The following is a 17,574-nucleotide window of genomic DNA, read 5'->3' as shown; positions in this document are numbered from 1 at the left end:
GCAATTCTGTGAGATTATTGTGCACTGGCATTTCATACACCAGTTTTGGGTGAAGCATTTTAGTGTCAAAAAGCACATTTAACCAACCGTGTGCCATGATTGGTATTTTTTGGGCTTTCTAGAGAGGAAGCATAAGACTGAGGTCCCCGTCACATCATCACTTAGTCAGAAAATCAGTTTCCATCACCCTTTATCATATCTTCCCTCTATTGATATGCCAACTCTTACACCTTTTCAAGCATAAAAAACTTTGCAATTTCGCTGTTTTTTTTTTTTTTTTAATTTAAGGTGTTACCATGCGGGTTTACTTGTGTGCAAATTAAAAATTTGCATAAAAACAGTTGAATAGAAACCCCACTTGTGTGTGTGTGTGTGTCAGTTTTTATTTTAACAAAATAAAACTGATTTTTAGATTTATACTATGTTCATACATAAAGCTTCAGGAAACATAACATTGCTGTTCAAGCTGCTTTGGAGTTACTTGCTGTGTATATTCTTGGTGTAGACCACAAAGCCCCAAGTGCCCTATACAAGCCACTATAAAGCCGGCTAGTAATCAGAAACTTCTGTAAGTATCCAAAACATGCTTCAGCGCGCATAACTATAACTGTCACTGTCTAGGTTGATTGAGCACACACTAAAAACTGAAATAATATTCTGGAAAGTCAGCTATCCCTTCAAGAACTATATAACTACAAGATCACTCACGCATCCACAAGTATCAGCATGTCCTTTGGTGAAGCAGCACCTTGTATATACCTAAGAACACAAAAACCAAATGATTAGACAGCAGTGATTGTCTATCAACAGAAGCTATTACAAAGTATAACATTATATAAGGTTTTCATTCAGAAGTGCTTCTTGAGCAACAGAATGATAAGAATCAATATGACTTAACATGTTGCATGTACAATGCTACTGTTTACCTGTGGGCATTTTATATGCACATGCTGTATCGACTACAGTATCAAACTTGCATTGGGTCTTAAAAATAATCAATTGTTTGCTCTTGCTCTTTCAGTAAGTGTGGAGCACTGTGCACAGCCTCAACGAGAGCGGACAGGATCAGAAAACGGCTCGTTAGGATGAAAGCTGTGGCGTCGAGAGCATCAGCACACTGGACACCAAATTAGCTGAGGCGAGGCGATATTCACTCGCGATCCCGGCTGCTTACCACGGTCGCCGGCGAACGTCGTACAAATCAATTTTGCTGGGCATCTTTGTTGAATCCATCCAAGGAGAAGCTACAATTGAACAGAATGCGTCATTAGGTTTGCACGAACGCTACAGTCAATTTTTAGCCTCAGTGACTTTATTTGCTCAGTGCATTTACAGCCCATGGGCTCATGGTACAGCATCACTGAAGTGTCTGTCCCTCTTTGGAGGAAATACCAGTGTAGAAAAACAAAAAAAAGACCAAAGTAGGCCTTAGGTAAATGCTACAGATCTTCCTCTGGGATTAAACATCCTGCTTTTTTCCTTTCATTTGAAATGAACCAATCCTCATGCTTCACTGCTAATTAAACCTGACACAATGTATAAAGTACAACACTGCAATACACAAAAACAGCTTTCCCATTCCAATCTCAATGACAGACAGAGAAATCATCTTGTAATTGTGTGGTTACGAAATGGCATGAGAGTGCCTATGCTTGTAAACAGAAATCAGCAGGATTGAATTAGTCTAAAGTAATTATTTCAGTTTTATATATTTTAACACCAAGAATTTATCACCGTCCAAATATGTATGGACTTCATTGTATGTATGATTTACATAATAAATTAATACATACATTTTTTAATTTATATACTAAATTTTACATGGCATTTTTACATTTACATTGCTCAGATGATCGGAAGAATCAGTTTGATAGCCCTGCCATGCCTGCTTTTTGAAACTCTTTGTTTCCTTCCAGCATCTGTGCTGCAGATCCCAATTAAACGGGAGCAGAACCCATACAATCTCTCACATGTGTCAGTGGCACAGATAAGAGTGGAGTGTGCATCTGCAGATGACAGTTGCTTATCCCTATTCCTTGAGCTGAAAGGTTCTTCACAGGCAGCTAGGGGAGCATGACTCAAGTCCTCAGTAAAATGTCCTGTGTTCATTTAACTCTAACAGTGTTAGTTCACTCAACCCAGTAGGTCACCTGTTAGAGTTGAGTTAACGCTGTTAGAGTGTGTGTTCACTAGTCCTCTGCATACCTCCAGTAAATAGAGCTACCATAAGTATCCTGGCTGGCACTGTGTGCTATGTGTGCTCATGAGGTCAGAGGCCGACCTTCCAGAAAGAGCCATGGGCAAAGCAGCCTCCTCACTGTATATATGAGGGATTGTCCTTTAGAGTGATTTGAAACTTGCTAGACAGACTTGGGTCAAATAAACATAACAAGTATTTCAATTACAACCAAATACTTTTTTTCTGAAAGTGTTTTCAAATATATTATTTACATATACACATATTTTAAGACTTGAATGTATCCAGAAGCGTTTTTAGAAAGTATGTGAAGTAATTGCTTCTGTATGTACTTATATTTATGCTTACACAGTATTTTATTGCAAGGATTTCTTATTTAATGTTCTAATTACAGCATGCACTTACGTGGCCTCATTTATTAAACATTAAAAGATTTGTTTGCATAATTGTCAGACATAGTTGTTTGCCTGAATCATGTCTGATTTCAAATTTAATTAGATAGCTTTCGATTCACAATATAACTAATGCTGGTGAAAAAAGTAGAAATAAATATGGTTTAAATTCGGAATTACAGCTTCTTCATAATAAATGATTGTTAATATAAATATAATACTGCAACATTAGGGAAAGCACACCCTCATGTCAAAATCCGAAACGTGCAACAATACTTGCAATACACTTGAAAAATGTGATAGCCAAATGTGAGATTGAGCTGTAAAAAATATTTGAATCAAATTGGCAAATAAGAAGACATTTAGCTAACTTTTATCTTCCAGTTGAACTTTTATGGGAAAATATGTCACAGTTAAATTGATAAACATATTTGACGACACTCTTTTTAAATGGTCCAACATAATAACTATTTACAATTGTATGCAAAGTTTGGGCAGCCCTGGTCAACATCTATGCTATAATTATGATAATCTTCAGGTGAACAGAAGCTGCCCTGGCCTCTCCATGGTACAAAGTAAAACCTGACGGCATTCTGCAAATATTAGAGCATGATGACAATCCATTTGCATTTCTTTCTGATTCAAAATAATAACCAAAAGTGAACATTACACATGCGCCTGTGCACATCGGTGAGTTAGCACTCATTAACACCCCCTTTGCCATTTCCCTTAACACTTCCAAACATTTCCTGTATCCAGCTTTCTTTCAATTCTTGCTATTCTCACTCTTCCTTGCAGAACTCTTCTAGTTCAGAAGTATTCTTAGGTTGCATTGCATGCAGTGCATATTTGAGATCTGCCTGAATATTTTCAATTACATTCAAGTCTGGGGACTGCAACGGCCATCCAAAAGCCTTCATGATTTTAAAATATTTTAAATACTTCAACTACATATGCAATTTTCAAATACTAATATTTAGATGCTCATGTATCTGACCCAAGTCAAACCACAGCATATCTGTCTTGTATGACTGACACTCGTCAGACCCCTCCCCCAGCTCCTAAGGTCGTCAAGCTAGTTCTCAATTGACTGTACATTAGGCAAGAGAATAGCGGCTGCGTTCTTTTTTCTGTCCTGCAGGAAGAACTACTGCAGTGGTGAGGTCTGTGACTTGAGTTAGTACAGTAAAACTAGGGGTTAGATCTGTAGACCTGTCTCTGATGCTCAGAAAAGTTTGCCGATCATAAGAGATTGCAGCACAGATGTTTTGTGTTAGTAAAAGCAGTAGTAGTAACACTGTACACAAAAAGGTACAAATGGGTAGAAGCAATATTTAAGACGTTGCCCTCACATGGCGTTGTGATATTGTGACACCTGTAACACTAACTCCAGTGCCTTCACTGGTGGTGGTGATAAATAGATGATACTGACTGAAAGCTCCACATTGTCTATATAACTTTCCAGTTCAGGCTCTGGTACGTCTGGTTCATCTGACTGGAAGTCATATCAAAGGTGGCGTTTTATCACGAATTTCAAGCAAACAAAATGGTAATGACTCCACACTTTATCAGCTTTTGGTATTTGTAGAAACGGGAGTGTATACTGTATGTGCTGTGCAGATCATACTGATTTCTTTAAAAAGGCTGTGCAGGGTGATAAAGTAACTAAGGTTGTAGATCTGCGGGGGCTGGTGTGAAGCCAGTCCAGAGGGGTCTGGAAATAGCTCTGCAGACAGACACTCATGCACATACCGAGCCCCATAGGGTAGCTTGGCTTTGAGGATCTCCTAATGGTGTGCTAAGGATCATCGGTGTTTCTTGACCAGGGAGATGGGGGCAGCGATGTCACCCTGCTGATTGTAGTCTTACACTCTAATTAACTGTGCTTCCCCTCAGCCCACCTGGCTCGCCACGCTACGTTACACTCCTGACAGCACCTCGATGTGTGTTCTGCATCCTGCTGAGGTGCTCATTAGAAGGCCAAGAGGAAACTGGCGGGGGGCTGTTGTGTCTAGTGTTCTTTGGCAGCGCAGGTGTGAAGAAAGACCATAAGCTGTGTCATCACTTCCTTCATGTTTTGCTGACAGGAAACGATGTCCAGTCAGAGTGGTTCTTCAGTGTAAGAATTACATTTATTTTTGGTATATATAAGTGTGTATACCATCTCTTTCTCTGTCTCTCTCTCGCTCTCTCTCTGTAATAATTTGTATATATATATAAATATATATATACTGTGTATATATATATATATATAAAGAGAGAGAGAGAGCGATCCACACACATATTGTTTTTATGGTGCTGTGACTAGCTTAACTGGAAGTGCATCATTTTTGACTTCATTAATTTAATCGTAAATATATTATCTTTCTTTGACATTTTAAAGAGTGTACATTTTTTCCTTTGTACCAATGGAGAGATGCAGAAACCGTGGTATTCAAAGAGGGTTGAATCTTGTCTTAGTGTTTACTAAGGTGTAACAGAGAAAGGTCATGTTTCAAAGCACAAAAATAGACAGCTGTCATGCAGCTAATAATGCTACTGCAGAAGTCTGGTAACAGACTGCCGTAACATCAAAACTGCGACAGCAGCTTCATCAACAAACGACACATGACACCAAGTGACTGATTTGCATAAAAAGAAGCCCAATAACAGTTTATGAAAATGACTTTTATAAACTAATGCGAAGTAACTCTCCAAGACCACACCCATTATGTAAATAATCCTGGGATATTAATGTGTAGCTCACCTGTGTGATGCTTGGTTATCCCGGATGTTAAGCCTCACCAACTGTGTGTATTTGCCATGAGACCCTCACCTGGGTAGTAGCGTGCCAGTCCGGTGGCACTGCCAAACACCTGCCAGAGTAGTGTGGGGTCCTCTTCCCGGTTCTTCTTAAAGACATCTTCTAGTGCTTCAGTCCAGTTCAGCTCGTTCAAAATGATTGTGGCTGGATGAAAGACAGGAGTCAAATCTTTCAATGAAATGCACTAATGCAATAGTCTCAGCCCTTACAATGTCCAACCGTAACCTCTACCATTACAATAAGTTCTGTAAAGAGAACACATCTGTGCACTGTGAACTAATTTAATTCAATAACATTGAGATGGACGTTCTCTCAGTGGACAACTAAACTGCTTTCTGGACTGTTTTGTAAACAACTGTGGAATTACGTATGATAATGTAGATAACATCATTATTGTTTCTGTTGTTGTAACATATAGACGTGGTTATTTAAACTAAATCCCCTGCTTTAGACAACAAAGTATAATGGTGTATTAAGTGCCCACTCCATGGATTTAAGCACAGAATGTATCCCCCATCTTTAATTATCCAGACAGATTTCAAAAAGCTGCAATAGTAATCAAATTTGTTTCTGGGATTAACAGAGGATTTTGTTGATACAATTTTCCAGAGAATATATGCTTGTTCTGTTGTTTTGTTTTTAGCCACCCTGGCATGTGTGTGTTCCTCCAACCTTGACTAAAATAAAAATGTAAGCATAATGTTAAAGGGCACAGCACACAGCTTTATTAGGCCAGCCATATATCAAATGCCAATCCTGGGCCAGCAAATCTATTTGGATCCCAGTCCATATTTTTCTATATTAAAAGGACTTATAGGCTACTGAGAGTTAAGCTACTGGGGAGTGAAGACTCAGATAAAAAAAACACCTAGCCATGCACTTATACCTTACCGGGAATTCAATATTTTATTGCTGCAGCAACACTATACATTTGTTAAGTCGGTGACATTTCTGCCATCAGAAAAGGATTCACACATACCAAATCTCCATATATTACTGTTAATTAAACCCCCAGAGAAGCTCTTTAAAGCAATTTCACATCACACTTGGCTGTGGAGTCTCTATATTTGAACATACAATGTGAAATAGGTGTGGCTGATATGCCTGCTCTGAATATTTTTGATACCCTTCATTTAGCATCTAGGCCTGGCATCATAAAGCCAAGACACTGGACTTCCTTGCCATTGGAAGTGGATCAATCCACTGCCATTTACGACATGCCACTTATCAGCAATGAGAAAGGCTTTCCTTGCCGTATGGGCGAAGATATCAATCTGCCTGTGATAACACTTCACATGCCCGGTCTTCCATTTCCTCTGTTCCGTCTGTGCACCACCCCCGAAAACCTTGACCAACCACCCGATTCAATTTCACACACGCTGGAATCAATAGGAAATTCCACAGCCCCGCTCCATCACCCTCTCGCTCACTTTAAACACTGCACAAGCAACAAACCTCCTATGATTTACGCACTATGCCATTTTCACAGCAAGCGATGGGTGTACGTCTTCATTTCAATTGGCTCCCTAACTACCTCATTTCTGGAATGAAACAGTCAATCCCCGCCATAAAATCCACTTTCAGTCACGTGGATTCATCAGGAGGATTGAGAGGAGCCCTCATCACTTCATTAATACCAAGCGCTAAATCTACAGTAAAAAACATGAACATATATGTAAATCCAGGCTTAAATTGCATCCCCCTCCTCGGCCGAACTGAGCCATAAATGTAATTTAAGATGCCTTTCAAACTGAGTGGCTGCAGATGGCCTTCCAGCACCAAACGCTTGGCTTTATTTACACACTGACAGCAAGCTGTTATTCACTTTGCTCCTGTATCACCACACAAACATTTGACAGACAGTCCACAGGTCACCCCCGCCCCCCCCGGAACGAATGTTTCCTTGGAAAAAGACTTGATGTTCTGGCATTCACCATTTTCACCAGGATGAATGGAAGGAGGAAAGCCTGGCCTCACGCAACCTCATGATGATATTTCTCCGCCTGCAAGTACAGCAGACGGAACTGTGGGGGCATCTGCAGTTCAGCAGACAGACCTTGCACAGGTGCAGAGTGGAAAGCTAGAAGTTAACCTTCAGGAGTTTTACATCCTACTGTCAGATCGATAACAATGTCGCAGCGGTAGGCCGCACCATTGCTACAACCATTTCCTAATTTCTGCAGATAATTGTGTGCACCCCCTGCCTGCCTGGGTTACCTGACTATAAGTGTGTTTGTAATCACCTGGGGCTCTGCTGGCTCAGCCTGTCTGAGCGCCTCCTGTTGTTAGGTACGCCAACATTGCAGTGGTAGTAATGTTCTCTGCAAGTGTGGTTGCTTCGTATGAATGACAAGCATCTAAGAGTAAAAATGACTAGTGACTTGTCTTCCGTTACTGCTTTCTACAATAAATTCATAACCTGTTTTATATGCAGGTTGGTCCGTAATGCACTCGCCAATTTACAGAGTATGAAGGGGCATAAAGAAATGAGTTCATCTTCAGCTGGCAGGATTTGACTAGTGGATATTCAATCTAATTTTGTGGAAATGGCAGCCTTCACCTCAAGGAAATGTCAAACACCCACGTGTCATAAGTCTGGTCACTCATAAACTGAATTATAATTCCATTATAATTCCATTATAATTCCATTATATTTTTATCTTGTCATAGTTTATGAAGAGACAAAAATGCTCATCTTTCTTCATATTATATTTAGCAGACTTTAGTAGTGGGTGCAGTTTTCATTCCTTAAATCACTGAATGTTGTTTTACTGCTAAAGGTTGAAGATAAACCACTTTCGGTAGGTGAATCCTGCTGTATGCTCGCGAGCCTGAACAACCAATAAAAATTTATGAAGCCAATATACTGTATTATTGAACTTTTCCAAAGTTCTCCATGCTATACAGAAGCAATCTGAACTTATTTTGTTAGTAATACGTCAGCTGTTAACAGATCAGACACTGTGCCATTTCTAGATGACAGATTTGAAATATGAATTTCATGAATAAGCGAAATTCAGCCCAAATTGTTTTGTTACTCACCTCAAAATTCACTTTGCAACTGACAAGAACCAGAAGTATAACCCCTGGACTGCAGGGGGGCATACAAATTTTAAAACAAGTTGAAAACCTTTTATTCCCAGAAGAGGCCGATTTACTTAGAGAGGGGCTTTCACCATCAGAAACCCAAGTCGTGTCACCTTAGAATTCCACTTCATCTTGACCAACTGAATCGTGACTCAGTCTGCTGATGGCGTGAGGTAAGGAAGCAGAGGAACAGCCCCCAGCTCTCTTGTGTGGCATTAACTCTGCTCATCTCCAGAGCTGCTCTAAGTTTCATGTCTGCCGGTCCATATTAAATCAAACTTCACTTTCATAAGTCAGACATCCTTCAGTCTCAGCCAGATGGTGTCAAGGGAAGATAAGTTCATCCCTGCACACCACACTTTATCCTCTGCATTATTAAACATCAACGTGAACGACAGTCTTGTGAAACTCCTGTCTTGTGGCATGGTTATATTTACATTAGCATTGGACTGTTTAATTGTATATTTTCCAGATATACAGAAATATCTTATAACAGAAAAGTGAATGAAATGATGTTAGTTTGCATATATGAATATCATCCACTTGATAAATAATTGCATTACGTCACTCTTCAGGACATCTGCTGCACACACCCCAGCCCCCGACCAACAACCCCTCCCCTCCAAACATGCCAAGCTAACTCAATATGGTCTCCTACAACTGTGCAGAATTCAGACACCTGAGAGTGCTGGCGGTTGGGCCCACTCTTCTCACTTACTGCTGAGCAGTGTGTAACTATGATCTACTGTCATAGCAGCACTCAGGGTGACATAGCACCAGCTGGAGACCAGAAAGTGGCACCATTCATCACCACAGGCCAGGCTGCAGAAGGACGGCAACTAATGAACAGGAATGACACTCTTATAGATCTTTATTGGGCTCTACGGGCATGTCGGGCATGATTTCACTTCAGAGTAACCCCCATCTTAATTCACTTTACATATTTGTCTGTACCACAGCTCGTCAATACATGACATTAAAAAAAATACAGACTGTAAGGGTGGAGATATTTCAATACATTGATTAAGATGCTAATATTGTTTTGCTGAGCTTATGTTATTGTATTTTATTAAAAAGTATAGCTGTGATTTGATTTGGCGCAGTTGAAGCAGGTTCACATTTTCAGTTGTAAATGAAGCAAAGTTCAGGAGAACAACAGTGAGGAGAACTATAACATTCTTTGCTCTTTGCAGTATGTGCCATGGGCTCTCTAAATGAACATAGATAATCAGGACAGGTCCAGGTGCTGGGCTTCACCTCCCATGCTCAATATTCAATAGTATCTGAGCATTGTGTCCTGCTTGTTGTACAAGTACTGCGATGTGCTGCTTAGAAGTCTCCTTGCCTAGCAGTTTCGGCAGCACTCCAGCTTCCCCATAAGGCCTCAACATCAACTAAGCCCAAATGCAAGAAGCTTCAATTAAGCAGCAGGTGAAAGTTCGGATGGTATAATGACTCTATTTGAATCTTATTTTTGGCATTTATACATTACATACACCTGTGTTGAAAAAATATTAATGCATGTAATAGGGGATGTCTGCAGACATAATTCTTCATTCAGCATACAGACCATACTGGTAAATGATAGATGTATACATGAATACTCTGTAAAACATAAGATGGGTAAGCATGTCTGGAAAATAAATAAGTGAAATATCATTAATGTCAAAATAATATTATGATAGACATGATTTTTGCCTCAGACATAAAGAGTACTACATAGGAACATGGGTGTCTAAACAATACCGTTAAGAAGCATGCTAGGAGGCACATAAAGACTGATAAATATTTAAACTCTTTAAACCATGTTCTTGTTTCCATGCAATTAAACATTAATTAGAGCCTTTCAGTTAAAGCACTTTTTTCTCTCCTTGATTATACATTGGATTAATAATGACTTGCTCAGATCTCAGGTTCCTGAATGCCTTATAATACCCCTGAGGCACTACGGTGGTGTAATTATGGCAAATGCAACATAAGTGTCAGGGATCCATTTTCCCAAACACATTACAGGATTACCTTGATTTTTACAGGTTAATTATCTCCCACCAAAACAAAAGCAGCACCAGAAAATCTCAGAGAGATTTCATGAAAGGCCACAATTCTCCTTTACATTCATGCACCATACAAGCAAACACATTATACATTGTAGGTTGAAGACGAAAAAGATTATTGCAGGCCTGTAACAGTGTCCATTCTCATATACGGTAGAGCGCAGAAACCCGCTCATTGAGCAGCTTGGCCCCAGGTCAGTACCTGCGTGGGCTTGTGTTCCAGGCTGCAGTGCCCGTGTCCAAAACGCAGAGGGGCTGAGACTTAACGCATTTCTCCTGCTAACAGGGACAGGGCGTCCCCAGCACCAGACCATTTGTGAGGCCACGCGTGCAATGAGCAGCCTTGATATTGTTCCATGACTTCAGGGATCTCAATGGGGTGATTTAAATTATAAATGGCTGTGAGAGAATGCAGCCAAGGAGTCAAATCCTCCTCTCACTGAGTCACAATATGATGGTTAATAAGTGGCCATTTTGGCATCTGTGCCATTTTAGACCTGCTTCATATAGTAAATATGTTAAAACAGAAGACCCTCTGATACACACCTGCACTTCTAAAAATATCTCTTTCCGTAAAGGAAAAAAAAAACCTCTCTACCAGCTTGGCAGCTGTTGGTTCATTATTTTAGCTCCCCGGAGATATGGGTATGTAAATGCAATCTGCTTGCCCTCCATATTGACAGGCACTGTCGCGCATAATTGAAATAATCGATTGCAGTCTTCCTGAAAAAGAAGCCAAAAAAGTACATCCCAGGCACGAGTAATCAACGCTAACAGAACAAATCAGGCCAGACCAGTGGCCTAATGAGAGTGAAACAGAGGGATGATAATCCCCGGTAGCACAGTTTCCTGTGTGCTCTCCACTCCAGACACCCTCACGTACTCCGCCCCAGCGATGGCCTGTTCGGTCCTAATAAAGACAGAGGAGTCTGTGGCTAACAGCGTTTTCCTTGAATCCCAGCCAGACTCATCCATCTTGCTTTGGCTTTGGCTTTTGGTGGCATGACATTAAATCACTGATGGCCATTCGTCTCCACAATGCATGGGGCAAAATGGACGTGTCCCAAAGTAGTGCAGTCTATCAATCACTCAACACCCCACCCAGGCAGGACGCTCAACATCCTCTCACATCAGGTGCAGTGGAGCCCTGCTGAACACCAGCTACGGACACCTCCTTTACCTTGTCTATCAAAGGCATGAAAGCATATGAGGGTTACGTCTGTGTGTGCACTCGGTTAGATTCGCTGATCAAATCATAAACTGGAGATTACCGGACCCTTCAAAAGTCATCCACAAAATGCCTTTCAAAAAAGTGATTAAATGATGGATTGAATTGAGCCCATGGTCAGAAAGCACTGGCAGAACTACACACTGTACTCTGTATTGATTTCTATAGGACACATTTATCAGCTTATTTCAGAATGTATACAAATGAGCTAAACCTGGTAAGTGCAGTGTCATTTGTTTTAACTATGTCAACACTATGTTGTAATACGTAATCATATTAAAGCATCTTTCAGATTTAAAACTAAAAGGATTTGTGCTTGTCCTTTCGACTATGTTGGTCTTAAGCAACAGCTGTGAGTAGGATATATCAGGTTTAACTATGTAGTATTGGAAGAACAGTGAAATTGAGTCTATTGAGAATTGAGAATTTAGGTATTCAAACGATATTGGAGCTGTTAAGCAACATAACCTCCAATGAATTACCTACTTCCTTTTTGCAACATTCGGCTGGTCGTTTGAGGAAAGACACCATTCACTTCAGTTCCTGATTGAGTGCTGAGCGCAAGCTACCTTCCTCACAGAGCAGAAGACCGTGGCCTCTGCAGCACATCTTCAATTAGTTACAGTCGAGGGGAGAGGCCAACTGTGCCACCACATTAATAAAGAAGTCAATGGCAGATGATTGAATGAACAATCATTTAAAACGTCACACGGAAGAATGATAGGTTGAAAAAGCCGTGGCAGAGCGTTCTGTGCAAGACCAGAAATACCTTATAAATACGTGCTAAGCGCCCCAGAGTTGTGGTGATGTGATGGTCTGACTACTGTTTAGGATCTATAGGGTTGCCTTAGTGTGTAAAACATGTGGGACTGAACAGAGTGCCCCACATTCGTCAGGACTGTCATTATCTTAGCTGGATTGCTGTGGCGGGGGAAGGAGGGGGTTCGATTCAGCTGTTGCGGCTAATTGTGGATCTTGTCAGGCTCACAGTGCCAGAGTGGAGCTGCGTGACACCTGTAATCATTCCATGACAAGGTGCACTGGCACGGAAAGGCTTCTGCCCAATCACGCCTCTGCGAAGTGCGAGAGGCGGGAGACTCTGGCGCTGTTGACTAACGGGCGTCACTCCCGGGGGTAGAGGCCGTGTGTGGCGTGGCAAAACCGCACATGACCTAACAACATACCTGACCGATCACAAGGCATCTATTTTCCACAAAGATATTTAGTGTAAAATGGCACAACAGAACACCTAGCACACCCACCTTTACCTTGTTATCCTTTCCTAGCAACCAAATAATCCACTATGAGTAAAAGGATGCAAGTTTATGATAATAATTAAATATAGGTATAGACGTATACACATTACAATATCACCAGAAGAAACCACAGCTATGGACAGCAGCACTTAAATGAGTGGGTTCTTACAATGAAGCAAATCAAATGATTGGCACTGCATGTTCTGTAAGTCATGCTAATGACTAGCATAAGAGCCTGCACACAATGTACTTGGAGGAACAATAAACAAGAGAGATGCCTGTGGTGCCACGGGCTTCATTTCGAGCCTCAGCCACTCTGACTCTCACACCCCCTGTAGGGAGAGAGCCCATCTGCTCCCTTTGCCAATGTGGAGGGTGGCATTAATGGCTCAATCAGAGTATGCCCACCTGTGTCCTCCTCGCATCTTCAGCATAGGGTGATCACAATCACGCATTTCAGGAAGAACAAACAGAGCTAGAGAAACAGCCTTCAGTGATCATCAAACACTCATGGTGCTGGGGAAAGACAAGCACACATGTGCACACACATGGACGCACATACACTTACGCACACACACACCCACGCACATATACAGACACAGACGCACATATACACAAACATAGCTGGGATGGGAGCAGCACCACAGAAAGAGAGAAGCACAGTGTCAGAGAGAAAAAGATTGGAAGACTGATCAGTTCAAATCTGAACCAAAGGTTTGGGGAAATAGCACACACACATATTACACTCTGTCCCATATTTCATTACTGAAATTGAGCAGCTGATCTCTTCCTGCTCCCTCGCTTCTATGTCTAGCACAATTTCAGCAGAGAAAAAGCAATTCTTCTATTGTTTAGTTCGATGTCTGTTTTCCTAATGAGCTGGGCTTTTACTATATTTCAATATGTCACAGCAAGCCCGAATGATCCTGTTTTGCGCTGACCACCTTTTCCTGGAAAATCCAATTTTCTGCCTGGTAGGAAACACACTCTGGCTATTTCTGTCCCCTCAGTATTAACCTGGCTCTCATCGCTGGCTCCTGAGAGCAAGTGCACTTGTTTAAGGCAAATAAGTAGTGGTTTGAGATGTCGCCGGTTGGAGTAATGAGCACCTGCTCAAGTCAATTTTGCCAGTTTCACAAGCTCGCTTTTCCAATTCCCCATCAGCCTCATCCATTTCACAGCAGAGTCATGCTGGACCCTGGGAGCACAGTAGGGGAGCAAAAGCATAGCTTTTCCTATTGTAACAGAGGAGCCCATTACCATTAGTAATAAGACTTGGTTTAGTTTGTGCTCCAGTGGCATTTAGGGACATTTCATTTTCTTTTCTAAGGAGGCAATGCCATTATAATTAACAAGACCAATGGGACTAAATGCCTCCCCCTTATATTAGGAACAAATAGATTGAGAGTAAACACTGAGATTAGATACACATGTGGAGGTATTCGAATCACAGCCAATGTGTAAAACACACTGTAGTAGCAAGTCCAAATCACTGGGGAACAAATCCAAGAGAAGAAAATGGCCGTACTATGAATGAAATGCAACCACGGGCTCATTCCAATCGCTTATTTTATCCACTCTTGTCTTCTCGGTCCTTGACTAACCTGGAAATCAATGGAGGTCTGCCATCTTTAAGGACATTAAATGCTCCTTGAAGGAACTAGGAGTCAGGAACTAGGAGACTACGGAAGGATGCTTGATCAAGGAAACACGAGTGCATCCTTGGTGGAAGTATTTTTTTTCCCGAACGAAGGGCGTATAAATGATCAATCTGTGGATTCACCTCTCCCCATCTGCCACGTCTGTAATTGACGTGGCTTCAAACTAGCAATTCACTGTACAAGGATGTTCCGTTTTCCTAGTACACGTTTCCTCGATTCCTCTGTCCTCACGTCCTTTCTTTGTGTCCTTTCCTTGCATCCTCCACTGGGGGGAGCTAAGGAAACGAGGAAAGGACACAAGAAAATAATGCAAGGAGGGAAAATAAGTGATTGGAAAGAGCCCCAGGATTAGCAGACACTGGAAAATCTTAAGATCTTATGTCATATTTGCCGAGCAAAGCATTTTGCATTAATATCATGAACTGAAATAGAGAAAATATTTGTACTATTACAAGAATTCCTCATCTCGGATATGCCTTTGTACCTGGCAGCACACTCAAGAACAATCCCATGTAAATACACTGGAGACAAAGATCTATAGGTAATCGTGCAGGTATGCTCTCAAAGGTGCTAATCAATACAACGGCTAATTACTTCACACACACAAGCTGGAAGAGGCAATTTCCCCTTAATTAACAACCTGCGCATGTTCTCACTGAGCCACAATCATCATAGATAGACTAGAGGAAGCTGGCTTTCTCGGCACAGAACTAATCAACGGATTAATTGGGACATGTGGATTCCTGGCACATTCTGACTTTTTCCTTCCGCTCCACGCAAGGTTAGGTCAAAGCTGGCCGAAACCTGTAAACTAATTATGTGTTACCAGTCTTCTTCCCCTTGGTGAAAGGCACTTCAATTCTCACCCTGGCACAGACCCAGGCTCCTGAGTGGAGGCACGTCTGGCAGTAAGACCTTTGACGATGAGCCATGAACTATCGCCGCGGTGATGGTGGCCGAAATGCAACGAGAGCAGGTTCTCTGGCTAAAGCATGTGCCGGTGAGGTGGATCGAGTAAGAGGCCAGACAAAAGCTCCTTGCATCCTGTCTCTCTTTGTTTAAAACCCACAGCCTCATTATAGACCATAATGCATTTCTCCCTCCTGTTCGTCTTACCCAAATAGAGCAGACCAGTCCATTGTATAAGTGAGGTCTGCCTATTCTTCTTTAGAATATACCTACACTGTATTACATTTAACTTTCCCAGCAGATGTCCTTGCTTAGAGCATCTTACACAGTGTGCATTTTCCACCCTTAACCATTTATGCAGCAGTGCGTTTACTGAAACAATTCAGGTTAAGTACCAATTTAATGGTGCAGTGTGTCTGCCCCAAAGTCTACGTTCCTAATTGGTCTAATACACCCCACTAAACACAATAATTTCATTCAATACCTCTAATTTCCAAATATCTGGAGTGGGCTTCAAATTTAGGGGTTTTGCGGAAATGGTTACGTAAAGCTTTTCAGCGTAATTATGCAAATCTTCCTTAATTCCACTTCCAGACATGATTAAGGTAATGGGGAGAAGACAAATCTCTCTCCCCTCTTTATACAGCAATTCACAGCAAATCCAAGGTGATATTCTGAATATGGCCTTCATCAGTTGGCATACATTACACATTAGGATCTGGAATCTTGTTTGTCATGTCATCCAAGCGAGGATGCATCTAAGGCCTTAGGAGACATTGTGCTACTGCTGGATGGTTCCTCGAAGGATTGTTTGCCTGAAAATGTGAATAATCCTGGTTTTGAGTATGGCAACAGTCCATATGGCTGGAGGGGGGACATACTGTATGACTTCAGACAGAGACAATGTGAATTTGTGAACTGTGCTGCCAACAAGATCTGCCTGGAGTGGTTCAGCTGTAAGGCGTAGACCTACAGAAGAAGGAATATCTTCAGCAGCACTGAGACAACAAGAGAGTGAGAGCCTGTGAAGCAATCAAAGAGTGAAATCACCCAGGATAATTATGACGACCACTCTTGCCAAGATATGGGAGTGTCCACCACCCTCACAGAGCAATTACTCAAGAACCCAACCAAGAAAGATAAATTCACCCTGCAGACAGGAAACGGAAAGACTGGACTGATAAAATCCCTCCTCAATGGTTTTAATCCAACACAGAATACCTGCAGTCTGTGAGGTCTAAAGCCTGGAATTTATTCATCAGTGTGTATTTCATGTCGTTTATGGTTCTACGCAAAAAGTAAAACTAGAGATGTGGTTTTATTGGATTAAAAAAGTCTTTATAAAAGTGACATTTTACTAAGACCATTTTACTAATGCCATTTTGAAAGGCCATTTACTTTGTAAGTAACACTGAAATGTTCACTCTCAAATGGCCTGTTTAAATAAAGCCAACGTGACCATTATGGAACATTGTACAGAAAAGGATCCGTGTGCTGTTTATGCCCATGCAGCTATAAAGTCTAGGTCAGCATCTCCAGGGCTTACATTACGCTTACAGGCTCATCACTACAAAATAAACCCTTTACATTTCTATAAATATGTCAAGGCAGCGTTGAGGTAATGGGACCCAATGTCTGGGCATATAAAATGATGTAACCACTGCAAATGTTCCTGCTGAGCAGAGCCTGATTTCGGATGGAGACGCTGCTCTTTGCAACTCTTCATCAGCACCAGAAATCAATATTTTGTTGAGATTTAAAAAAATAAATAAAAAATGAACAAAAAACACTTTTAATTCCTACAGAGAGCTAAGGAAAAGCACTTTCTCTAAAGGAGCTGGGGCAGGTATTGAAGCCTGTCCTTCGACAGCGCTGAGATCGATACGCAGCCGCGGGGGCCTTGGATGTCTAAGCATACGCCATTGTTCTCCAGCATCACCATCTTCCTGGGATCAGAACAGCATTACAAGACTGAATATCACAGCAA

General features: G+C 41.4%; 1 protein-coding gene across 4 annotated transcripts in view; it reads right to left on the bottom strand.

Moving 5' to 3' along the window:
• Positions 1–17,574, bottom strand: part of LOC118232093 (voltage-dependent calcium channel subunit alpha-2/delta-1-like) — a 128,971-nt gene that overhangs the window by 49,408 nt on the left and 61,989 nt on the right. For all 4 annotated transcript variants that reach the window (XM_035426710.1, XM_035426707.1, XM_035426708.1 and 1 more), the window contains exons 7-9: positions 5,405–5,536; positions 1,175–1,244; positions 709–759 (exon numbers count right to left, since the gene is read on the bottom strand). In XM_035426710.1, coding sequence (XP_035282601.1) covers positions 709–759; positions 1,175–1,244; positions 5,405–5,536 — 253 coding nt within the window. The remainder of the gene's footprint in view (positions 1–708; positions 760–1,174; positions 1,245–5,404; positions 5,537–17,574) is intronic.

Source organism: Anguilla anguilla, chromosome 7, assembly GCF_013347855.1.
Source record: "Anguilla anguilla isolate fAngAng1 chromosome 7, fAngAng1.pri, whole genome shotgun sequence".
Taxonomy (NCBI): domain Eukaryota; kingdom Metazoa; phylum Chordata; class Actinopteri; order Anguilliformes; family Anguillidae; genus Anguilla; species Anguilla anguilla.
The sequence above is the reverse complement of the archived record's forward strand: the minus strand, read 5'-3'. Positions and strand labels throughout refer to the sequence as shown.